The 27064-nt window shown below is 36.5% G+C and overlaps 1 protein-coding gene and 1 long non-coding RNA gene across 2 annotated transcripts in view; one reads left to right on the top strand and one right to left on the bottom strand.

Annotated features, from left to right (window-relative positions):
- The window catches only part of EFEMP1 (EGF-like fibulin extracellular matrix protein 1), an 83372-nt gene extending 78322 nt beyond the window's left edge, over positions 1 to 5050 (top strand). Inside the window, exon 11 of the mRNA XM_090281316.1 lies at positions 4341 to 5050. Coding sequence (XP_090137442.1) covers positions 4341 to 4502 — 162 coding nt within the window. The 3' untranslated portion in view covers positions 4503 to 5050. The remainder of the gene's footprint in view (positions 1 to 4340) is intronic.
- Positions 1 to 27064, bottom strand: part of LOC150005993 (uncharacterized) — a 301478-nt gene that overhangs the window by 255733 nt on the left and 18681 nt on the right. The gene's annotated exons all lie outside the window — the stretch shown is intronic.

The raw sequence follows: 27064 nt of genomic DNA, 5'->3' as shown, positions 1-27064 counted from the left end.
GGAGAAAAAACAAACCCAAAATAAAATCTATTCTATTCTTTTTTCTAATAGCTAAGAATAAAATTCTGTAACATTCAATGCTTTAAATTTGAGATAGACTAGATAATGTAAGAAGTTTACTCTAAATGGATTTCTCACAGTGAATTTAATAATTCTAGCCCAAATAAAGAACATTGTTTGTAATACATGGCAATAAAATACATTCATCTAAAAATCTTCTTCAAAAATAACTTTTCATTTTAAACTCTTAGCTATAATTTAAGAAAATAAAATTTTCTAGCAGTATCAACAAACAGTGAAGTAAAATTCTAGCATGTTTTTTCCTTGCAATAAACATGGCACTCTAAAAGTTTCATGATTCATATCAGTGGATTTATTGAGTTGATGTTTTCAAATATACTTAGTGTTCCTCTAAAGTAAAATCCTTTTTTCAAATGAATGATCTAAAACATTGCAATTTTGATAAACCTAGAGTTAAGAAATATTAAATTATTTAAAACAAAAAAATATTTAAAATAAAAAGACATTTCAAAACTATTTCTTATCACATAATTCAAAAAGTAGCTAGATCAACTCCTACAAAATTTCTCTACTGAAATGCTACTTGTGCTACTTAATGCATAAGAATCAACAAGCAGGCCTTAATTAAGCATCTATCAAGCTCAGCTCCATGCCAGGTGCATGTAATACGTAGTTCCTATTTCAAAGAGCTTTAAACATCACTATGTGGTAAAAATTAACATCTATGAAAAAAGAAGGGGAAAACTTTGAGTTTAAATCCATGGCCCAAGAATTAATATGGGCTGGAATAGTCAAAGAATATTTCTTGATGGTCATGAGACTGGACCTGAATATTGATAGGATCTGCGGTATACAGAATTTTATTTATATTCCTTTGGGGAGAATACTGAGAAAACTGTCTTCCCTAGAAATGGGAACATATTGTAAAAAAGTACTACATGAAATTCAAGGTAGAATACTATCCTCCTCCCATGCCACGCAATATCTATCCTCCTCTACTGAGCCTTATTTTTCTTTATAGCCTTTATCAACACTTGCATAATATTGATTTGTCTATGTCACCCACTAGAGCGTGAGTGTAATAAGAGGGGGGACTTTAGCTGTCAGTTCACTCTTTTATATACAGCACATAGAATGGTACCTGGCACATAATAGGTGCTCAAAAAATATTTTTAATGAATTTAATTCAATTAATACTTTCAAGATATTACTGTTACCTACAAGAGGCAAGCACCATGCTAGGTCCTCGAGATACAACAGTGAATATAACTGAGACAATTTCTGCCACAGTGGAGTTTATACTCAAGACATGGAACGAGTGCCCACAAGTTTGCTAAATGTTACAACTGAGCATTGCAAGTTGCTCATGAGTGCCTAACAAGTTGACCCCTAACCAAGACTGGAGTGGTCTGTGAGCCTCTCAGAACAAGCTGATTTAAGCTAAAGACTAGAAATTAGAGACCAGCAAATGGAAGGAATAAAAGGAAGACCAGTTGGTCTGGAATTCCAAGTGCTATAGGCAAAGTGGTTTGAGAGGAGCCTGGAGAGATGAACAAGGCCTAGATCACACGATGCCTTACAGACTATATCAAGGGTTTCAAGTAGAGGCATCACTATCAGATTTTTGTGTTAAAAAGGTGTGTGACTACACTGTAGAACCTGGATTGGAGTGGAGCAAGAATGGAAATGAAGAAACCAGTAAGTAGCTCAAGAAATGGGAGACTAGGATTGTAGCAGTGAGTCCAAAAGAAGTGAACAGACTTATAAAGAGGTAGGAGGAAATACATGACTTGTTAACCCATTTGCTATAGGGAGGTGGAGAAGAAGGAAGCAACAAGGATAACCTCCAAGTTTCTGTCATGAGCAACAGTAAATGGTGACTCCATTTACTAAGATAGGGAGAAGGAGCCAGTATAGAGTGGAAAGTGAGTTGAGTTTGGACATATTGACTCCTGGTCCCCATGAGACATCCAAATAGAGATGAGTAGAGTGTTGGATATGTGGACTTAGAATTCAAAGTACAGACTTTCAAGTCACTGATAAATACATGATAATTAAAGCCATGGCTATGGATAAGACCTCAGGGAGAGTGTACAAGGAGTGGGTGAGATCACTCATAAGAGAAGAGGACCTGGGATAAGGAGAAACTAGATTATGAAGGGTTTTCCTTTCTATAACCTGACTTGGGCACTATCATAATCATCCAGTATCTTAGCCTATAAGTCCTTGGCCATGTCAACCCCCATGATGTTCAGCTTCATGCCACTCTGCCAGCAACCCCATGGCCATACACTGGACTTTGTTATCACTCAGAACAGTTCCATATCAGAATCTTAGTCTCCAGTGACCTACTCAATTACTGATTCTCCTCTCTAATGCCCTCACTCCCATTCTATCTTCTCTTCACCCTCAGAGTGATGCTAGTTCCCTGACCCCTCACCCTCCACTTTCTTCAATTAACTGTTTGGTGGACCCTTGAACTACTCGGTCACCAACACATCAACTCCCTGACCGGCAACATGGATCAATCCCATAATCCGTATCTATTTTCAAACCCACCTTGTCAGCACAGATTGGTAGTACTATAAATTTTCAACTTCAGATGCATCCTCAGTATGCTCAACAATCCTATTACTTTCTTTTATTTCTTCTCATCTGCTCCTGATCACAATGTTCCCAAACTTTTTAAATCCTTATATCCATCATTTTCAATAAGTGACCTCAACTCCTAATCTGAAACCACTGAGGCCAACAGGCATGAGTTACCTGAACTTTACAACTCATTCCCTGAAAATTCAAGTCCATGTGATCCCTTTCTACATTCTCCCTCAAGTTTTCCAAAGACAAAGTTTCACTTCTGTTGATCAAGAACAACCTATCACCTGTATTCTTCATTCCATCTTCTCTAAAACCTTGTTCTGTCAAACACCAGTCTACTTCCTACATATTTAATTTGTTTCTTCCTCTAGATATTGCCCCTCTTTCTTTCCCTTCTTGGTGAAGGTTATTAAAGCACAGTCAATAATCACATTCTCTGCTTCCTCACTTCATATGCTCACATCTCTATTGTCTCTTCCCGGTATCCTACTGAAATTGCTCTGGGAAAGAGCCAACAACATCGATACTGCTAATTCCAGGGGGAGAATTTTTCAGTTCCAGTCACCCTCATCTTCTCTTACTCAATCAGACACTACTGGCCACTCATTTGTTTTCCATTTAATTATCTATTTCTTCACAGCTTCCCTGAATGCTTCTCTTCTGCCCACTCCTTAAATGCTGGCCTCTGTCAGACCCAGTCTTATTACATGTATATTCTCTCCCTTGGTTTAATGCCACCCTTTGATGTGACTGCTAAATATTAATCCACTGTGTCTATCTCTGCCCTCCTCTTGGTTTTCAGATTCACACATTTATTTACCTGTCCCTCCAACATCATCTCCCTCTGCTCTTCAGCACCCATCACATTCTTTTTTTTTTTAATAATTTATTTGTTCATTTATTTATTTTATTTTTAGAGAGAGGGGAAAGGAGAAGGAGAGGGAGAGAAACATCACTGTGTGGTTGCCTCTCACTCACGCCCCCAACTGGGGACCTGACGTGCAACCTAGTCATGTGCCCTGACTGGGAATTGAACCAGCGACACTTGGCTCGCAGGCCGATGCTCAATCCACTGAGCCACAGCAGCCAGGGCTATCACATTCTTTATCAAAATGAAATTGCATCCAGTTCTTCTGAACATATTTCTTTGTAAAATTTCCATTTATCCTGGGTGACTTTCCTCAGTCTTCTTTCAGTTCTTTAGGGTCCCTCTTCCTTTTCTCTGTGTACATACACCTTTATGTATCTTTATACATACCTTGCATTTCCCCATATAAATTAGCATTTGCCACATTCTATTGAAATTAACTATTTACATGTCTCTTCATCTACTAAAATATAAATACATCCACAATTTTGAGAAGTGAAAGATAACAACTGTGTTCACCAGTTCAAAAATTATCAGTTTCTCATCTAAACTCAAGTCTTTATAAAGGCTGGAAATACTCAATAGAAATGAAAAGAACGTTCACAGAGAGGGACAAATAGAAAACAGAGAAAAAAAATCAGGCTCCCATAACTTGGAACTAATGATTATGTGTGGACAAAGAATAAGACCCAAGAAGAACTGAAACCAAGAAGAGATTAAGGAGTGACTTTTATTCCACCCTTAAAATTCTTCCCCTAATTCTTATAGAAGGTATCCTCAGAAAGAAAAAAAAATAGAAACTTCAATCCAAAAAAATTATTTTATCCCTTCCTCTTTTTTTCTTTTATTTCAGCAAACAAGTCCTGTAGGCGCAATGCTTATGCTGATGAAGTCACTATCAGGACCGAGAGAATATATTGTGGACCTGGAGATGCTGACAGTCAACAGTATAGGAACCTTCCGTACAAGCTCAGTGCTCAGATTGACAATAATAGTGGGTCCATTTTCATTTTAGTCATTTAAAGAGTCCTTTTTTAGGCATTTAAATCAGCCAAAGATTATTGTTGCCTTAAAGCACTATTTTATTTATAGACATATCTAGTACATTTACATCTATATACTGTACACTCACCAATAATTCAAATAATTACACCATGGTATAAAGTGGGCATTTAATCTGTAAAGATTCAAAGTTTGTCTTTATTACTGTATGTAAATTAGACAATAATCCACTAAACTGGTCTTCTTCAAGAGAGCTAAGCATACTCTGTCCAGCGAAACTTGGAATCTTTTCTGTAAAAGTGGGACCAAGCAATGATTACCTTTTGTGGTGCTTAAAGAAACTTACTATAGCCCCACTGACAGTCTCATAAGGAGGCAGCCATAATAACATTGAATAGCAAGTTCAAGAATGAGTTTTTTAACTTCTTTGTAAGAAAATGGAAAAAGTCAATAAATATATATTTCTTTAGAAAATGAGGATCTACCACATTTGTGTTTATTTTCATGATCAGTCTTAACACAGTTGTTTATTACACAGTAATAAATCATTATTGTATGATACGTTGGCTTCTGTAGGATATTTTAAATTTCGTCAGAAACATTTGATTATGAATATACAAAAATAGTAATCAAAATTCCCAAAATAAATAAGGTATCCCCCAGAAAATTATTGTATTGGGAAATCTATGGGGAGGATATAAGAAAACAAATTCTTTCTAAGCCATATTGGCGTTAACCTGAAGAAGCAAACACAGCATCTTAGTTTGAGCTACTAGGACAAATTATAGACTGGGTGGCTTATAAACAACAGAAATTTATTTTTCACAACCTGGAGGCTGGCAGCCCAAGATCAGGGTGCCAGCATGGTCACATTCTGGTGAGAGCCCTCTTCTTGGTTACAGACTCATAACCTCTCATGGGAGAAAGAGAGAGGGAGAGCTCTCAGGGGTCTTTTTAATAAAGGCACTAATCCCATTAATGTGGCTTTTACCCTCATGACCTAATGAACTCCCAAGCACCCCACCTCCTAATTTCATCACATTGGAAATTAAGATTTCAACATATGAATTTTAAGTGAACACAAACATTTAGTCCATAATACAGAGTAAATATAACATTCTTGAATTTGAGATGTGAAGCAAAATTAAGAAAAGGCATTTTACTGAAGAAGTTTTAATTTCTGAATAAAATTAAAACCCCAAAACTTTACTAACTTATAACTAAAATTCTCATCTTTATAACTGATGCTCACAGAGGAAGAAAATAGTGATGGTTCTTATTCCTGGCATCCAAAATGACAGTGAATTAAAACAAATTAACCTCCCTCTCAATTCTGTGAAAAAGTTTTGTCTTCTTACTTGTTTAAAATGTGACTGCTTCACTTTGATGTATCATAGTTTTAAATAAAAACAAGTATTCTTTTAGAGGATCACCCAATATTTGGAGGGTTTTTTTTAATGTAACCTATAACAGCTAATATAATGTTTATGTCTGGGAAAAAATTAGTTATAGCTGCCAGAGCAAAAAGAACCATTTGGTTTTTTTAAATTAGTAATCTGGGAGATGAGGAAACAAAAAGACTGTTAACATCATGCCACACAAAGGTGTTCATCCAATTTTCTCTTGCATCCTGTTTCAAAATACCTATGAATAAACTCTGACACCAGGTAACCTTGACATTGAAACAAACATTTCTCAAGAGTTGACTAAATGTGCATAATTGTCAAAAAGAAAGTTCACCAAGAGACCAAAGAACAGAACACAAACTTCTTGCGTGTGTAGAGCAGGGGATGGGCTTTTAAAGATTGAAGGGGCATAGAAACAATGACGAGGACAGGTCTAAACAAGAACCAGACAAGTAAGCAGAGTAGACAACAAGCTACAACACAGCAGGAATATTGAGAGTGTTCCTGTCACCCTGTTCACATTATTACCTACAGTCCAGGTAAGTTAAGGCTTAATCTAAACTCTTCAATTTTTAATCAACATAGTGATTTTTCTATATATAGACACAGTTCTCAAGTCAGAATTAGGATTGATAAAAGTTGGATTTTGTTTTTTTTAAGCCTAAGGCCTTCTTAAGATTTTTCACTCTTAAACAAGAAGACAGGATTTTATCTATAATTCTACAGAGGACTTTAGAAGAAACAGGAATCTCTCTGAAATTACTATACATAAGTCTTCACTGCTAAACATATATATTATTGTATAATTATATAGAAGATAATTACATTATTGAAGAATTACATATATACATATGTGTCTCTATGTATATATATGTATTCTGGATCTGCAGAAGCCATTAACTGCAGACAAGATGGTTGCCCCTTAATCCCAAAGCCTAGTTCTATTCAAAAATCATAGATACATGGAAAGGATAAATGTACTAAAGTGTCACTGATGCATTTTCTTTTTTATTGTAAAATACACATAACATTCATATTAAAGTGTACAGCTCAGTGGCTTTTAGTACAATGCAATGTTATACCAATATCACCACTACCTAGTTCCCTAACATTTTTATCACTTAAAAATAAACTCCATACACATCAGCAGTCACTCCCCATTCCTCTCTCCCAGAAGCCCTGGTGGGAGTTACTACTAACCTATACTCTATCGCTATGAATTTACCTATTCTGGACATTTTATATCAATAGAATCATATAATAGGTAGCTTTTTATGTCTGCCTTCTATCACTTATCTTAATGTTTTCAAGGTTCATTCATGTTGTAGCATATATCACTTCATTCCTTTTTATGACTTAATGATATTCCATTGTGTGGGTATACTACATTTGTTTAACCATCTATCAGTTGATGAACATCAGTTAGTAGGTTGTACCTGAAATCCTTTTTATCTTGAGTGTCAAGAAGGAAATTGACCTAGACTAATTTCACAGCCTTAATTACCCATTTTTAGTTTGATTTCAACTCAAAAGAATAGCAAGTTTAAAAAAGATTTAATCCACAGAAGCAAAATCCTAGAAATCCATGAGTTCCCTTACAGGTACAACCATTCTCAGTCAACACAACAATCTTATGCTTTCTTTTAATGTAATTTGAAATTCAAAATACAGTAAATATCATTACTAAGAACAAACCAAAGCAGTGAGACAAAGCCCTGCTTTGTTTTCAAAATACACATGACTCCCTCCTCCCTTCCTCCATGAGAATTACTGATTTCAACCAGCTCCCAGAAATGGGAATTATGAGAATAATTCATCATCAGAGTCATTATTATTCAGCAGAGAACATTTATTGAGCAACTTCTGTGGTAATCCCTCTAACATTAATCAACATGATGTAATATAAGAGAACCAAGGTTCTAGTCTCAGCGCTAACATTCATCAGCTGTGAGAATTAGCTTTGTGTGGCCTTCATTTCTTTACTCATAAAACGGGTCTATTAAAACAGGGGTGTTTTTTTAGCTTAATAAAGTATAACTAACTCCCACCTCAGTGCTGCATTAAGGAAAAAGATGGCTCTATTTGCCTTTTTTTAAGCATCTGAATAATCTTTGCATGCAGAGGCTATTGGACATTGATAGAAGAGAAAACTAATAATTCCCTCCTTAAAACAGGTCTTCACAATGTAATTTCATTATTGGGGCCAATGACATGAGAAATAACCCGATTTAGCTATAAAATATTTTAAATTACAATTCAAATTAAGTATTTTTAGAATTCACTGTGTTAAATTATAAATATTTTTGCTCCTTTCCACTGATACTAACTGAAATATGATTACTCATGTTAAACTAAAAATCATTTTACCTTGTTTCACCAGTGAAAAAGTCCAGCCATAGGTTTCCACACTTTAAACATGCTTCTAGGGAACTACACATATTCTTACTCAGTAATGAGAACTGAACTAGTCATTTCCATCACTTCACCATTCTAATGCCCATACGTGGGTTCTGAGTCTTCCGTGATCTCTGGCTGGACAGAGTTATTTTCTGACAAAGTTAGGAAAGCCCTATTGGTTGTCAAGACTTCAAAAGGAGAATAACTTTCCTTCCAATTCCAAATTTCCGTTAACTGGTTTCTTTAACCACTTTCAATCTCTATCCCTTCCAAACATACAATCTCCTATTATTGTACATATACTGCTTTTTAATAATAACAGGATTCTAAACTTAAATGCCACCTCATGAAACACCTTATTTTTAAGACTTGCTCAAGGATACAGTTGGCTGAGCAAGAATACTGTGCCTAGAATGCAGGTCTTGTGACTTAGATTAGAGCTCTTCATTGTTCATACTCCAAATTTCAACACCAACAATCCATCCTTTTTTTCCTTCCAAGCTTCTTCCTGCACAGTGTCCACCAAAATCATGGACCAACCTTGTTGGTTGCCATATCCAATTGTCACCACTGCTGATACTTCCATGCAGTGAGGTTGAATAACACAGATACCAACCTGATTGTGATTTACTTACTTAAACTTTAGCTGATTTGCTCTTTAAAAATCCCAGAGAGCAGAAGTAATTGTGTTACACAAAATATTGTTGAACTCTGAAGCTGAAATTCAAGAACCAGTCATGTAGCCCTTACTATACTTGAGAGGATGGCAATTTCCAAAAGAAAAAAAGCCTATCACTTAAGATCCAAATGGAGCTGTCAGCATGGGGCAAATGTATGGGTCACAGTGGTGAATATGGAGTGGGGCTAACATTCTTCTGGTTCAGAAGCTGGATCAAAGGGCTTACGGAGTCCTTCCTTCCATAGGATTAGTGTAAAGTAAGGGGTTAATGCGAAGATTACTGCCATTCCTTGATGTTGGTTAATATTCATTAAATGATTTTTGAAGGAGTAAACAATTAACATCATCACCTCAAGGATTTTTGCTTTAGAGGCCTGGAATAAAATAAGATATATCTTATTAACACTTCAGTACTCTTTAGTTCTTTCACAATATCTTTAAGTGAAAATGGCAAGAATAGTGGAAAAAATTTTAATGTGATTTAAAAATATAAATATTGGAGGGTAGAAATCAGCTAGAAATGAATCCCCATATCTAATAAATGTAGTCATCTTTACTACTCTGCCCCTACAAAAAAGATGTTTTAGTGAATCCAAATGATGGAAATAGATTGTTCAATACACTAAGACCATCAGAACACAACCCAGTGGGATTACTATTTGGGGGGAAGATTCACAAATACAAGTTTATTGTTGAATCTTGTTTCCATGACTCCAAGCAGTTGCTTATGTTTTGGGTACCCATGAAAGCTTCTAACTTTCAAAATCTTCTTTTAAAATATAGAACAGCTGTTCACCTGCTCATATGTTATGTATAAGAAGCCCACAAGGGACAAAGCTCTTCATTAATATGTTGAATTATTTTAACACACTTATATTTCTATCCTGAATCATCATCTCAAAAAGATGGCAAGTTTCCATCTCCGCAGCTGGGGAGAGCACCTGCAAAATACAAACCCAAACTGTGATACATCTGGTACCAAAAAACCAATCTTATTTCATCTGGCCAGCAAACTAAAATATCAGGATCATTGAACAGAAACAAGGTAAAAATTAACTGCCTCATATGCAGTCAACACAGATGTCTAGTTAACCTGTGTATATTGTAAGTGCATGTATATGTTAATAGAGCACAGAGCCCTTTAATAAGCCAGAGTTGGAATATAAATGCAAGAGAATTTTAAAGACCTGAATGCAATAATTCTGTTCTTTTTTTTTTTTAATCTTCCCATAGAAACTAAATTACTTTTTTCAGGACCTCAGCACTATTTTTAAACATATGCATATAACACAAACAAAATTTTTGTTCAGTGTGTGGAGTATATCCAAATTATTTATTTTCTTTGAAAACTGTATTCCATGATTTTATATTTTAATATTTATGTTATGTTACTTTAAATGGCAAATTACTTACTTAAACCAGGTGTCTTGGTTTGTGTTGCCCCAAAAGCAGGCTCTGACTCAAGAATTGAGTGTGGGTAGTTTGAGAGGTTAACTCAAGAAGCACAGGAGAGGAAGTGGGGAAAATGAGTCAGGAATGGGAAAGATGCCAATAAATGAGCACGGTAATGAACTGGTCACGTCTGTGGGCAACTGGCACTCAGTTTCTCTGGGAAATCATGTGGAACTCACCTCAGAAGCTGCCTAGGCTGGTCCATTTATTCACCAACTTCCATCCTTGTGGTGAGGGCAGCCTCAGGGGCACTAATGCTACACCCTCCTTGTAACTGCCTGCAGGTGGCAATCACTCTGGCACTGAAGAAAGCCCTCTGGCAGAGGGGAAGAGAGACATTGGCTTGATGTGGGATGCTGTCAATGAGCTAGAAATTTCTACTGCAGCACCCAGTAAACTCAAGTGGCCAAGGGGCTCTGTGACAGGCATCAACATTTGCTGACTGACCAAGGTCAGCACACTGTTTGATGAGTTGGCACCTAAAGCAGGAATAACTGGCCTGATGGCTTCATACCACGTGAACCTATTCCTTGACCTTTTTCCTCTTGGTTCTCCATCTTTTTTTCTCTCTTCCTCTATCTTTCCCTTCTTCTAGTCTAGTTTCTCCTCTATCACTCATTTAGCAAATCAGGTACCAACCATGTCTAAGACACATGGTTCTGAATTACGCAAAGATAACTTAGCTATTAAATAAACAGGCATCTAATAGTTAATACCACAAGCCTATCTGATTCCAGAATATATCACAGGTCCAACTACAAAGTACTGTATAAAACTGGTTGCCCATTAAAGGTGAATTTTCAGAGAAGGTAGTGAAGATAAAGCTCCAAGGCACTTCCCTTGCACCAGTTGCTTCCAAGACCCTGTAGGGAACCTAGCAATGTGTCACATAGTCATATTATTTTTGTAGAATTTGCAAAAGTAATACATTTTAGTTAAATAGGTTAGAATCACTCTTTCCTCTTAAGTCTGTCCTTGCCCCTCCCTCCTTGTCACAGCACACTTCTCATGCTGATGGCACCAAAGTAATCACAGTGCTTTCAGAAGCCCCGCACAGAAAGTTGAGTTAAGAATGTACATTTGGTTTGGGTTTAGTGGGATATATCTACGCAATTCACAGTCACTTCTAAGTATGGTTAAGTTTAGTTCCTGTCTGGAATAGAAATAACTTCTACTAATAATCCTACCACCCTTAGTGCTGACCTTATCTGACAGCATGCACAAAGATTCAGGGCCAGGGTTCCTATCAAAATATAATATGTCCTGCAGAATCTAGCACCAGAGTAGGTAGTAGGTAGGGTGGGGAAGGGGCGCATAATGGACGCAAGCTCAAAGGCTATGCCAGCAGCCCAGGAGAAGATGATATTTCAAGTTGGACAAAGGTGTTGGTGGAGAGGATGAAGAGAAGAGAACAGATTCAATATATATGGAAGACAAATAAACCACTTAGGGATGGATTGGATATAGAGTGAGGAAGAAGGACATGTCAGAAATGACCCTAGATTTCTATCTCTTATAACCCAATAGACAATTGTTTCTAAGCACAGATTCAGGAATCCAAGCTTCTGGCATATAGGGGCTCTACCATCTTCAACAGATGGCTTCTAAGGGCACTGTGCTCATCTACATCAAGAGGAGGATCAATGGCAGATGGAATGTGAGAATGTTTTATGGGGCAGTCCAGGAAGTGGCTTTCATCAACCTGCTCATCTTCCTTTGGCCACATGTGTGAGGAAGACTGGGAAATAGAGTCTAGCTGTGTGGCCAGGAAGAAGAGAAAACAGGTTTGGTCACTAGCCAGTAGTCTCTGTCTCCATGGAGAAGCTAGAGAATGGGTATATTCTTTATTCTGACTGCAGCAGAGAACAGTTTTCTAATTCCCAGATTTATTTTTGGTTTCATTTATTTTTCCCTGTAACCCTCTCTTTAATGTTCTTCTTGTATTCAAGGGTAAGTTGAATTCAACTTAGTTTCACACTTCCATGTATTCACCTTTAATGAGGGCACATCAGTTTTTAAATACTTTGTTCATTCCATAGATATTTAAGTGTCTACAGTTGTCTCAGCTTGGTTGTTTACTCCTTGACCAAAGATGGAAGAAAGAAAAAACTGTTCTTTTATGCAAATAAAAATGGTATTAGAACTGGATTTCAAATTTATAAGAAAGATGTTTATGTACAATTATGATTACTTTAGTGTTATTTCTAATAACCAAACAAATAACAGTTTAAATGTACAATAATTAAAACTATGGTACATCTATGTAATAGAATATTATGCAATGATTAAAATGTTCATAAAGAGAGTTTTTTATGGTATTGGGACTGTTTATGACACAGTGTTATGCAGAAAATGCAGGAAGTGCTATCTCAATTGCATAAATATATGCACAGAAACAAAAAGTACTCCAAGTGTTAATTATAGTTATTTCTGAGATAGGGTTAAAAGAACAATGTATTCTCTTCTCTATATATTTTTCTATATCTGCAATTTACTTTTTTTACAATGAGTTTCACATCAGACTAAGAAGTTCTCTTTTAAAAAATTCAAAGCAAACTCAAGGAATCAACAGGAGACTTGGAAATGTAATAAGTAATCACAGCCAGGTCATTATTAAAGCTACCTAAACAATATGGACATTAAACTGAAATTGGAGGCTGAATCCAAAATCTGGGATTAAGTCACCAGAATCTTCCATATGGAAGCTTGTTCAGTAGTGTTTTGGTACAGACTTCATCAATCCCATTAACTAAGGGTTTTAACATTTTGGTGTCCTATATGCAGCCCACAGGATGGGTCCATTATTGTTGACTGGGTAGGGCAAAGCCAAAATACAGAACTGCATCCAGCGGGTCAACCTGAATAGATGAGGTGGCATAACAAAGCCAAACCTCCTGGTGATAGAGAACCAGGGGAGAAGCCAGACTTTGGCTACCACAGGCAAGAGGTGCCGGACATCAAAGAATAGATGCAGCAGGTAAAGCTGTGGGAGCAAGTTGGATTCAGATGTGTTAAGTGAGGATCAGGAGCAAGGTTTCAGTTATTGGTCAGTCCACATTAATCTCCTAAAATTGAATTTAGGCTAGTGCCTCAGCTGAAAATTTAAGGCATGCTTTCAAGCATCTTAAAGGTACAGCTTACAGTAGTCTTTTTCAAGAAAGGCATTTTTAATGCCTGGATATTTAAATAATAATAACGACAGCTAGCATTTACTGAGCACCTATTATATGCCATGTACTGTGACCTCACACTGTGCTAAACACTTGATGTTCTTTACAAAGATTATCTCACTTTATGGCATGGCATTTCCATTCCATTTGGCAGAGAAATACACTGCCCAAATCACACAGGTAGGAAGTGGTAGAGCCAGGTCTGTAACCCAGGTCAATTTGACTCCAAAGTCCATATTCCTAATCACCTCATTTCTGCTCAGTGACCATTGATTTTATCTGTGCTTCATTTTAAAAACATGTCATTAAACCAAAAATCCCATCCACCAGGGGTAAGACTAGTAGATACCATGCATATGTAAATGCATTAAGATCTTTGATGCCTGTTAAAGGAGTATTACTAATAAAAGACTATTGCATATTTAAAAGTTGCTAAGAGAGTAGATCTTAAAAGTTCTCATCACAAGAAAACAATTTGCAACTATGTATAGTGATGGATGTTAGCTAGACTTATTGTGGTAATCATTCTGCAATAAATGCAAATACTGAATCATTATGTCATACACCTGAAGCTAATATAATGTTATGGGTCAATTATAACACAATTTTAAAAATCTATATGAGATTTAATTTGGGAAATAAGGAAGTCTTCTCAGCACCCTTAACATCACACCATGGGGTCTGGATATGACTCTTCTTCCTCTCTAGTTGAGGTAATTATGGAAGAAATTAAATGTTTATAATAGGGATTTTAAAGCATCTGCAAAAATTAGACTAGATTCAGGAAGTATCCAAGTGGCGTAAATAAGGCATTAAGCAATTAAGATTTCTAATTAACATTGAAAACACAACACATAACCTTTGTATGATTCTTCTTTGGATGACTGAAACATACTCACTTTAGACAAAACAGCTAAAGGACACTTACAGTATAATATACATTTCTTAAAAACTTTATAGTGCTGCAAACATTTCTATGGATTAAAAAATAAAATCAATGGTGCAAGGTTGAAGAGTGAGTAAAGAGAGTAAGTATTCCTTTGTTTGCTTCTTAGACGTTAATGTGGAGCTGTTGAATATCAATTGCAATTTAGTAACGCTCAAGTGCTTTTTTTTAATAGTTCAAGAAATATAAAGTTATTAGCTCTGCCAGATACTTCTATAGCAAACAGGGATCCCACCAAGTCAAATGTATGTCCTGTTATCTTCCCAATAGTTTCAATAATGAACTATTTAATGTGGAAGCTTGCTTGGGCACCAGATCTTGACAGTTTTATAGACCTTGGTCATAGTTTTCAACAGCATTGGGGCAGGTGTGACTAGGCAGCTAGATTACACATACAGACTTTCCACTTGCAGATACATAATGTTTACTTTTCAGAGTGATCCTGTAAACCAGCTGACCAATTAGGCTGCAGATTCTTCATGCCTCATGAAACTAAGGAAAGACTGTGAATGTAAAAGCCTCAGAAACACATGCAGGCTTAACTTCCCTTTAATGTCTTTATATAACCTATATGAAAAAGAATGCTAAGCCAGTAGTCTTCTTTTACATCAGAGCCACCAACCCACATTCAGGCTGTAGAGAGGATCAAACTTCAGAAACAGAGGCCAAGTTTTACAAGAAAGCTCCTGAATTCCTCTAACCCTCCTGTAATTTGGGCTGTCATTCAAACCCCTCCACAATTACAGTATTTTTCACTCCATAAGACGCACCTAGGTTTAGAGGAGGAAAACAAGAAAAAAAAATATTCTGAACCAAATTGTGTACTAAAATATTTAATAAAATATAACAGAATATTTCAACCATGTAAAGTAAACAGCAGTCAGCAGTGGTATTAAGAAACGTCATCACTGTCATTAACAAATGAGGAGAGACTTTAAGGTTCAAAGACTCTTCTAGTTTTCTGGGAACCCCAAGAACTCATCATCACTAGTGTCAGAATTTATGGAGCTCAGTTGCTCACAATCACTGATATCACTTTCTTTGTTATCTTCATACTGACCGGACATCCTGAGATTCAGCGGTAACGTGGGACATTTAGGCGTCCCCAGCGGTTTCACATGGGCCCACCGCTTCCTCTTCTAACAGCTGTCACCACCACTGACAGGTCAGGTAATACACATCACAGTCTGTAATGCAATATTTGCTCCATAAGATGCACAGACATTTCCTCCACCCCCAACTTCTGGGGGAAAAAAGTGCATCTTATGGAGTGAAAAATACAGTAATTTGCCAGCTTTTTGAACAAAAATTTCCTTCAATGAATCCTCTCTTCTAGACAAATTGCTCTTCTCATGCTTCCCTAAACATGTGGTATATATTTCTACTTATCTACCTCTGGTCCAAGTATTGCCCCTCACTTAAAATATCATCATTCCTCCCTCCCCATCTCTCCTTCCAAAACATAGATCCCACACCTCTATCTAGACCCCACTCAAAAGCCACTTCCTCCATGAAGACTTCCTGGCCACAGTGACTTCTCTCTTCTCTGACCTCTCTTAGTATTATTATAAGTATTTGATACTTATACTGCTGCATGACCATCTTCATATCATTATATAACTTTAGTTATGTGTATTTTATAATCCTGCAAAACTTTTCAGCCATGTGTAGGTCACTTCTACTTGAGTGACCACCATCCTGCAAATTCAACAAACCTATCAACAAGCTTATATTCTTTTTAAATTTCTTTTATCAGCACCACCATTCTTATATTTTAGCCAGGATCAAAACCTTGGAATCACTTTTGAGTCTCCTTCCTCTTTCATTTTTCCCATATTTGATCAGTAGCCAGGGCCTGTGAATTTTAGCATCCTCTTATCTATTGTAATCAACTACCTGCCCTTTCCATTTCCACTGCCATCATCCTTGCTCAGGTCTGTATTTCCTTACCTGGACTATTTCAAAAGTTTTCCACAATCCTCTCTATCTCCAGTTTCTCCACCTTCAAGTCAATCTAAACACTTCAGCCAGATTAATCTTTCTAAATACAGCTCTGAATCACAATACTTCTCTATATAAACACCTTCAATGGCATCCTAAGACCTACCAAATAAAGTATAAATTCCTCAATCTGGCATGAAGTATGCTCAGTGTCATGGACAATGTGCTGTGCCAACCAGATCCCCCTTCAGTACCAAGGCAGCGATTCATTCCCCCAGATGCCACAGTTGGCTTCTGACAGGTCATGAAGTCCTCCACAGAAAGTGCTCTGGCCAAAAGCAGCTGCTTGGTGAAAGTTTTGCTCCCTCTCCAGAGGCAGCCCACATCCAATGACTGATTGCTATGGGTAAACAATGGTCCAGGCCCTTGTCTCAATTCAGGACAACTTTGTAGGGTTATGCTAGGTTCTGCATGCCATGTGGGGTTAGCTGAGAACTCTGCTGCAACTTCATTTCAGTTCAACTTCTCTGTCTGCCACATCCCGCTTCCTAAATCCCTTAACTAGAGTGGACTGCAAGAGCATTCCCCAGTAAACTTCCTGCACTGAATCTTTATCCCAGAATTTGTGTTCAGGGAACCCAACCTGATACCTAATGATCTTCCTTTCATATTCATATCTCTCACTCCTATCCTTCATATATCCTATATTCCAGTTAAACTGGGTTAAAAAAGCTGTCAGCAAATCAGGAGGAATGTAGTAGAATGTACTGTCACAGAAGCCAAGAGAATCCTTCAAGGTGAATCAAGTTGTCAACTGTGTCATATATTGCTCAAACCAAATAAAAATAGAACCAAAAGAGTGTCCACTGATTATAAACATTGCTGTGCCTTTCCACAAACTACTCCATAACCGGAAACCATAGAAACATTTCCATTGTTTAAGGATCCACTCAAATTGCCTCACATTTGCATAGTGATTTACTAAACATCATCACATGTTACATCATTTACTGACTGTAGTTTTCCAGGGTTAAAAACACCTCTTATGTATCTTGGCATTCTCCCTAGCTCATTAAAATGTGAATGCTGTAGATTCAGAAAAGGAGCCAAATTTGCAGAAAACTATTTATAAAAGAAAAAACTCTACAGATAGGAAGAGCCAGTCCACAGACAAGAACTATTGCTTATGCCACAACTAAAACAAGCCCATGTCCTTGTGGGAAGAGTCATGAAAAAATGCCCTTGATTGCTTAGGAAGGAACACTGAGACAGTCAGTCTTCATCCTTATATACAAACTTGGTGACTGAAATAATAGTAATGAGGTCATCCTGCCTTTTCACTGGGACCTTAACATCAATGACCAGTTTAGTGCTAGATCTACAGCAAAATGCCCACATGTTCCAGACCCTAACTGCTCTCACTCACCCCAAAAGGGAGGCCATGGGCAGCCACTGATAAAGAGGCATTCATCTTCTGACTGTACTTTTCTTCTAGAGTGTGAGCATCTAAAAAATAAAAAAAATAAGAAAAGCCTTTTTGAATAGGTGCAACTGCCAACTTCACTTATCCCTTGAAAGTTAATGAGCCTATTTTGTTTTATGGGTGCTTCAAAAGAACTAACAGAGAAGAGGTGGCTATAAAAGGAAAACATGAAACAACTTGCTGAGACCTCATGGTGAGGTCGATGGCTTGCCTTGTCATGCCTCTGCAGACCAACATTTCCATAATTCCCTTTTCAAACACAGACCAAAACTCAGATGAGGATAATTCTTGCTCTTTAAAGTATCAACATGAAAGAGTATTTCAAGGTGGTTTGAGGGAGATGCAGCCACCAACACAGTAACAGTTAAAGTGGTAGAAATGTGGTACTTTTTTTTTTTTTTGGAGACATTTAGCCCAGACTTCCAAAATACACTGCACACCAGCAGAGCCAGAAATTATTCTGCCCTACCCTATCCCTGCCTAAGCAACATTCCTCTTAAGTTCTCAAGAGGCCCTGGCATTTAGAACATTTGCAAATATTTACTCAGCGCCCAGAAGAGTACCTTAAAAATGGTGGGTCCTTGATGGCAGTGACACTCAACACTGGTAACAAATAGCCCTGTAAGAAGTAGATTTTTATAAATGGGAAGAGGACGGAATAATAAAAATGAAAATTAAAGGTAAAAATTCACGGCAGCTTCTATCTAGAATATGTTGCCTAAAGAAATTTCAGCTCAGTAAGCCATGTTAAATGCCTATAAAATTTAATAAGCCAAGGTATGAAGAAAGGTACTTTACCAAGGTCATACACTTTAAGTACCTTCTCAGATTTAGTTTTATTCTGTGTGTTCTTGTCATTCAGATATCTGTAATATTAGATTCATATTACAATATAATAGTATACTACATTTAATAATTCTTAATAACCCTACACACAACACACACACACACAGAGCCTACAGCTATTATTTAGGAGGCCTTCATGAAAAGCATGGATATGGAGGTTAAGAATGATTTAGGTAGGAAAGAACATTTGCCAAATACAACTATATATTAAATTGAGAAGAAGGTTATTTAGATTAAACCAGTAAATTCTCTCCTGAAGCCAAAAAATAATAATAACAATAATAGAATTTTTTAGGTGTATTATACATCTACTGCTGGCAACAATTCTATGAAATAGGACTATTATTATCATCCCCATTTTAGGAGTGAGGAAGCCAGAGCTCAAAGAATTTAAGTAATTTTTCCAATTGTTCATAGGTCCTATGGCTGAAAAATGAGAAAAGAAGGATTTGAACCTTAGCTATCAGACTCCAGAGGCTGCCATCTCAATCACTATGTTATATTGCCTAGATTTAGGCTTAATATACCCAACCATAAACAACAGGCATGAGACTAATTCGCAAACAGATTTCCCAGAGCTTAAAAAAAAGTTTCATTCTGTATACAAAATTTGAGATTTTTCTTCTTTTGTAGTATATCTTGGAACTGCTGACCTAAAATGGTAGAATAACTCAAAATCTCACAATTCTCAAGTTCCCCTCTCCACTGACATGTTGCATTTTTTTCAGTAGCTATGTTTTGTAAGGAATTAATGTAAGATTGTATTCAGTTTAACAACTATAGCTGTGCACATTTTAATATTTTTCAATAACTTGAATTTTTTTCTAGAAGCTTGCTTTTTTTAATTAAACATTTAAGATCTGTATTTTTTGGAATAATCACTTATTTCTAATTATTAGTGGAAATTATGCTTGGTTTTGGAACAACCCATGCAGATTGTTAATGTGGCTCCATTCCACTATAGGTAAATGAAAGATTTCAATAGTTACTATATATTTTACCAATGGCAAATTAACTATAAGTTCAGGTGAGCCCTTTTTGAAACAGAATCAGAATTTTTTTTTAAGTTTAAAATAGGAGATGGCTTCTTTTTCAAATACTTACTTCATACTTTTAAGCTGATCAGAATTCTCCAAAGTATCAAATTATAAGTCAGTCATATGTTATAAATTAAATTCACTATTAACTTACAAAATAATTTAATTGAGTAAGTATAATTAAGTATGATTTAGTAGGTGACTATAATGTGTCTGAATAGTCAGTAGCAGTCCCAAACAAGCATCCATATTATTTACAGGCAGAAATAAAAGGATATATTTATTGATTAAATGTAAAAAATCAACCTCTTTTTAGCTCTTCATTTCCAAATAGCATATAAATCCCAACCATTAATTTTTAGTCACTCGTTTTCCAAATAAGATAAAGTAAAAATTTGATTTGAAGAAAAAGAATGAAAAACTAAGGTCAAAACTATCAACTCGGGGGTGGGGGGGGTCCAAGATCGCAGAGAAGTAAGTGGAAGCTACACTAATCTCCTCTCAGAACCAATCTGGAATTATAACTTAATTGTAGAGAAATCATCCAGAATAACTAACTGAACACTAGCTGGAGAGAAGCCTTATAACCATGGACAGACAGAAAAGGCCACTTTATCATAATGTGACTGGTAGGAAATGTGTAGATGCTGGGCTCCCATGGGTCGCAGCTGAAGAGACAGAGAAACATCTCAGCAGCCGGGGTTTCCCCTGAAAAGGGTGGGGTCTAAACCTCTAGCTGGCCTTCCCAGACTACAGCAACAGAGCAGAAAGTAAAATAGCATCCAGCTGTGAAAAGTGAAAAGCCACAGGGTTTTTTGCTGGCCTGAGAGAAATGGCTGGAGACAAAGAGCTCTTAAAAGAACCACGTACAAAAATATATTGGCACACACTTACCCTGAGCTCCAGCAGAGGGAGGGCAGAGTGGACTAGAGATGCTTAAGGAGAATTTTGGGCAGTGGCTTTGAGGAGAGAACTGAGGGAGCAGCCGACCGGGTCTCAGTTGCTGACTCATTGCTTATACTGTAGGCAGACCACTCCCATCCAAGTGGTGTCAGCCTGAGGGGAAGCAATAGCCTCACCCACAGGAATTAATATTCCCCATTGGTGCTTAAGCCTGATGGCTGATCACAGATTGAATAGATTAACAAATAAAGGGGACAGACAAAGATAGTAGATCTCTGGTAGTCTCTAATAGGCTGCCTAGGCCCAGACTGGAATACAATCTGACACCACTAGGGGCAGATCCAGGAAGTAAAGAAAGAGCATCTCTAAAACAGTATATAAGATGTTGTGAGAGGAGTGACTCTCAGTCAGCTAGCTGAAGGGAAGGACCCACCAGAGCAACACGATAACAACCAAAGCCAAGTACAACCAGAAAGCTCAAATAAATGGCATAAAGGGCATCCCAAGAGCATCAAGTTCAAGAGATCAAGGAGACTGCACCAGTGAATTCCACAGGTTTCCTGCTATAGAAGGTCACAACATAAAGACAGGAAATCAAAGCAGATCAATCCTAGAAGCAGAAACAAATACAAAAAGTCACAAAAATGAGGAGACAAAGAAACAACCCCCCATTGAAAGGAAAGGAGCAAACCCCAGAAAGAGTACTAAATGAAATAGAGGTAAGCAAACTATCAAACATGGGATTCAAAATAATGATTATAGAACAGCTTGATGAGTTCAGCATGCTCAAAGGAAATACAAAGAACTCCCGGGAGCTACAAGGAACTTACAGAGAACTACACCAGCATTAAAAAGAACATAGAAACTGTCGATAAGTGCCAGGAGGAAATGAAGAATACAATTTCTGAATTGAAGAACATGGTAGGAAGAATCAAAAGCAGGGTAGATGAAGAAGAAGATTGGATCAGTGAGCTGTAGGACAATGTAGAAAAAAATTCCCAGACAGTGTAACAAAATGAACAAAGACTGAAAAAAAATGAAGAGGTTTTAAGAGAGCTGCAGGACAACATGAAATGTATAATATCTGCTTCATAGGAATACCAGAAGGAGAAAAAGAGGAACAAGGGATAGAAAACCTGACTGAAAAAGTAATGACAGAAAACTTCCCTAACTTGATGAGAGAAAAAGTCACACAAGTCCAGGACGCACAGAGGGTCCCAATGAAAATGAACCCAAACAGACTCACTCCAAGACACATCGAATTAAAATGGCAAAACTCAAAGACTAAGAGAGAAGTCTAAAAGCAACAAGACAGAAATAGCTAATAACATATATATACAAGGGAGCTCTGATAAGACTATCATCAGATTTCTCAACAAAAACACTACAAGCCAGAAGGGAATGGCAAAAAATATTTTAAGCAATGAAAACAAAAGGTCTACAATCAATCCTACTCTACCCAGCAAGGCTCTCATTCAAAATGGAAGGTGAAATAAGGAGTTTCACAGACAAAAGAAGGCTAAGAGAATACATCTCCACCAAACCAGCATTGCAAGATATGCTAAAAGGTCTGCTTTAAGAAGATGAAGAAACAGACAGAGAAGAACACAGGCACAAAGGGGGGAAATGGCAATGAATAAGTACCTATCAATAATAACCTTAAATGTAAATGGATTAAATTCACTAATCAAAAGACATAGGGTAGCTGAATGGACAAGAAAACATGACCCATGTATATGCTGTCTACAAGAGACACACCTCAGAAGAAAAGATCTACACAGACTGAAAGTGAAAGGATGGAAAAAAGTATTCCAAGCAAATGAACATGAACACAAAGCTGGGATAGCAATACTTATGTTAGACAAAACAGATTTCACAACAAATGCCATAAAAAGAGACAAAGAAGGACATTTCATAATATTTAAAGGAACAATCCATCTTTGAAAATATAAACAAAATCAACAAGCCTTTAATCAGGTTCATCAAGAAAAAAAGAGAGAAGACCCCAATAAATAAAGTCAGAAAGAAAAAAGGAGAAATCACAACCGATACCACAGAAATACAAAAGATTGTAAGAAATCACTATAAACAATTATATGACAAGAAAAATGACAACCTGGGGGAGATGGACAAATTTCTGGAAACATATAATTTTCCAACACATAATCAAGAAGAAGCAGAAAACCTGAATAAACTGATAACAACTAGTGAAATTGAAGCAGTAATCAAAAAACTCTTGGCACACAAAAGCCCTGGACTGGATGGCTTCAGTGGAGAATTTTACAAAACATTTAGGGAAGAACTAACTCCTATCCTTCTCAAACTATTCCAAAAATTCCAGGAGGAGGAAAGACTCCCAAACTCTTTCCAAGAGGCCAGTATTATCCTGATTCCAAAGACAGGTCAAGACACAACAAAGAAAGAAAATTATAGACCAATATCACTGATGAACATAGATCCTAAAATCTTCAACAAAATATTGGCAAATCAGATCCAGCAATGCATTAAAAATATAATACACCATGATTAAGTGGGATTCATCCCAGAGATGCAAGGACGGTACAATATTCACAAGTCAATAAATGTAATATGCCACATAAACAAAATGAAAGACAAAAATCACATGATCATATCAGTAAATTCTGAAAAAGCATTTGATAAAGTTCAGCAGCCATTTATGATAAAAATGCTCAGTAAACTGGGAATAGAGGGAGCATACCTCAACAGGATGAAGGCCATATATGAGAAACCTGAAGCCAACATCATACTCAATGGACAAAAACTAAAAGCTTTCCCCCTAAGATCAGAAACAAGACAAGAATGTCCACTCTCTCCACTTCTATTCAACATAGTTTTGGAAGTTCTAGCCACAGTGATCAGAAAAGAAAAAGAAAAAAGGCATCCAAACTGGAAAGGAGGAAGCAAAACTGTCATTACTTGCATACAACATGATAGTATACATAAAAAACCCTATAGACACCAGCAAAAAACTACTCACCCTAATAAGTGATTTGGCAAAACAGCAGGGTACAAAGTCAATATTCTGAAATCAAAGGCATTTCTGTACACCAACAATGACATATCAGAGATAGAAACTAGAAAAAAATCCCATTTACTATAGCAACAAGAAAAATAAAGTACCTAGAAATAAACTTAACCAAGGAGGCAAAAGATCTGTACTCAGAAAACTACAGGACACTGAAGAAAGAAATTAAGGAAGATACAAATAAATGGAAGCATATACCATGTTCATGGATGGGAAGAATCAGCATCATTAAAATGTCCATACTACCTAAAGCAATTATAGATTCAATGCAATCTCTATTAAAATACCAATGATATATTTCACAGACCTAGAACAAATACTTCAAAAATTTATATGGAAACAGAAACAATCCCAAATAACCTCGGCAATCTTGAGAAAGAAGAACTCAGTAGGAGGGATCACAATACCAGATATCAAACTATATTACAAGGACACGGTAATCAAAAGAGTCTGGTACTGACATAAAAACAGACACATAGGTCAATAGAACAGAATACAGAGCCCAGAAGTAAACCCAGGTCTCTATGGTCAATTAATATTTGACAAAGGGGGAAGGAGCATGAAATGGAGTAAAAACAGCCTCCTCAACAAATGGTGTTGGGAGAACTGGACAGGGACAGGCCAAAAAATGCAGCTTACACCACACACCAGAATAAACTGAAGATGGATAAAAGACTTAAATGTAAGCTGTGACACCATAAATGTTATAGAGGAAAATGTAGGCAGTAAAATCTCAGCTATCACATGCAGCAGTATTCTTGCTGATATATCTCCCAGGGCAAGGGGAATAAAGGAAAGAATAAACCAATGGGACTTCATCAAACTTAAAAGTTTCTCTTCTGGTAAAGAAAACAACAGCAAGATGAAAAGCGAACAAACCATATGGGAAAAACATATTTGCAAATGACACCTCGGATAAGGGTTTGATCTCCAAAATATATGAAGAGCTTATATGACTCAACACCAAGAAGACAGAAAATCCAATTAAAAATGGGCAAAGGACCTGAACAGACACTTCTCCAGTGAGGACCTACAGAGGGTCCATAGACATATGAAAGAATGCTCAACATCACTAGCCATCAGAGAGATGCAAATTAAAACCACCTCACACCATTCAGAATGGCCATCATTTACAAATCAACAAACAACAAGTGCTGGCAAGGATGTGGAGGAAAGGGAACCCTAACGCACAATTGATGGGAATGCAAACTGGTGCAGCCACTATGGAAAACAGTATGGAATTTCCTTTAAAAACTGCCTTTTTATCCTGAGATTCCACTGCTAGGATTTTACCCAAAGACTCCTGAAACACCAATTCAGAAGAACCTATGCATCCCTATATTCATTGCAGCACCTTTTACAATAGCCAAATGCTAGAGACAGCCCAAGTGCTGAGCAATGGATGAGTGGATCAAAAAACTGTGGTATATTTGCATGATGGAATTCTATGCAGCAGAAGGAAAGAAGAAATTCTTGCCTTTTGCGACAACATGGATGGAACTGGAGAGCATTATGCTTAGTGAAATAAGCTAGGCTGTGAAAGGAAAACACCACATGATCTCATCTGATACAGGAACCTAATGAACAAAACAAAGGAGCAAAATAGAACCTGGGGCATGGAAGCAAGGAACAGACTGATAGTAAACAGAGGAATGGGAGGGGCAGAAATAGGAAAGAAGGGGAAGGGTCTAGTCAAGGAACTAATGTAAATGACCCATGGACATCGACATCGGGGTGGGGATTGCCTGTGGGAGAAGGGGATGTGAGCGGGGCAGGGGAAAGCAATGGAGGAAACATGGGACAACTGTAATAGAACAACAATAAAAAAAAATGGGGAAAAAAAACAACCAACTCTGCCATTGTACCAGGAAAGCCACCATAGACAATATGTGAATGAATGAATGTGGCTGTGTTCCAATAAAACTTTATGGATGCTGAAATTTTAATTTCATTTTTAAAAAATGAATGAAAACTAAGCATACCAAGTATGGTACATTACTTTAGTAAGGTATTTATGATGAACAAGATCCTACAATAGATGCTGATAAGATATATAAAAATGTGAAAATAATTTTACCCCACAGGTTTGATCTAGTTATTTTCACTCTGTTGTGTTGGCCACATTTTTTTAAGAAAAACACATGCTAAGGAAAATTTTACTAAATCATTGTAATTTTTTTTACCAAGGCTCTATATGTACTTAAAGTATTCCTAATTTTTCCATTTCTTTTTTTATTTTATGGTATTATTTTTATCAAGATCAGTTCTTTTGGGCTAAACTCTACAATGAAGATTTTTATCACTTATGAGATTTTCATCTAGTCCAAGGTTTACTGATTATACTTTCATTTTGTGACAATTTTCTCATACCAAGTAAAATACTGCTACCTAAATTTTGTGAAGAATATTTTACTCTTCTGTTAAATTGGTAAATAACACATTATAGCATATAAAGTTTTAATTATTTTCACTGTTATTTATACCTGCAATATTCATTATGATCTTGATTTAAAATAACTGATTATTGGTTCATGATAATATGAGTAATTTCTCTCAGATAATTCAAGATTGACCTGTCATTAAGGGTTAGCCATCTGTATGGTTTGTATACTTCTAATCACTTCTGTATTCCAAGTACTAAGTATCCACATTGTTGACTGAATGATCTGGGTCAAGTTATTTAACCTAACTGACTCTTTCTCAGTTTTCTCATTTATAAAATTAGTACTATAATAGTGCATACTTAATTAAATTGTTAAATTATAAGAGAAAATAAATGCAAAGCACGATAAAAACTTTTGCATCCTAGTAATCACTCAAGAGATACAGCTATGATACTTTTAACTATTGTTATTAGTAGCAGAGAAAAGAATAAATAAAAGGGTTAAAATGTCCCTGATGTCATTATGATAAAGTCAAATGACAAGATCAAAACAGGAAGATCAAAAAATGAAACTAAAATATCCTGTTTTATTTACACATAGTATCAACTCATTTACAGGTCCACCCTGAAATAGAGAAAGAAGAAATTTTATTATTACAGTCTCCATCATAATACAGCAACTATTTTGCTGTTTCAGAAACAATTCTACAACAGGGGACCCATAAAAAAAAAAAAAAAAAAAAAAAAAAAAAAAAAAAACAGAATTAACTTCTGGAGGGTGGGTCCCTTGTAGTACAGGCTTCCTCCACTAGGTGCGTGTTCTGGGAACCCGTCGGTATCTGTACCAGCTGGCTTGGTGGCTTCAATGAATTTTTTTTTTTTTTTG

Source organism: Furipterus horrens, unplaced genomic scaffold (assembly GCF_987537825.1).
Source record: "Furipterus horrens unplaced genomic scaffold, mFurHor1.1.pri manual_scaffold_6, whole genome shotgun sequence".
Lineage (NCBI taxonomy): Eukaryota > Metazoa > Chordata > Mammalia > Chiroptera > Furipteridae > Furipterus > Furipterus horrens.
Note: the sequence above shows the minus strand (reverse complement) of the source record. Positions and strands in the feature narration are given on the sequence as shown.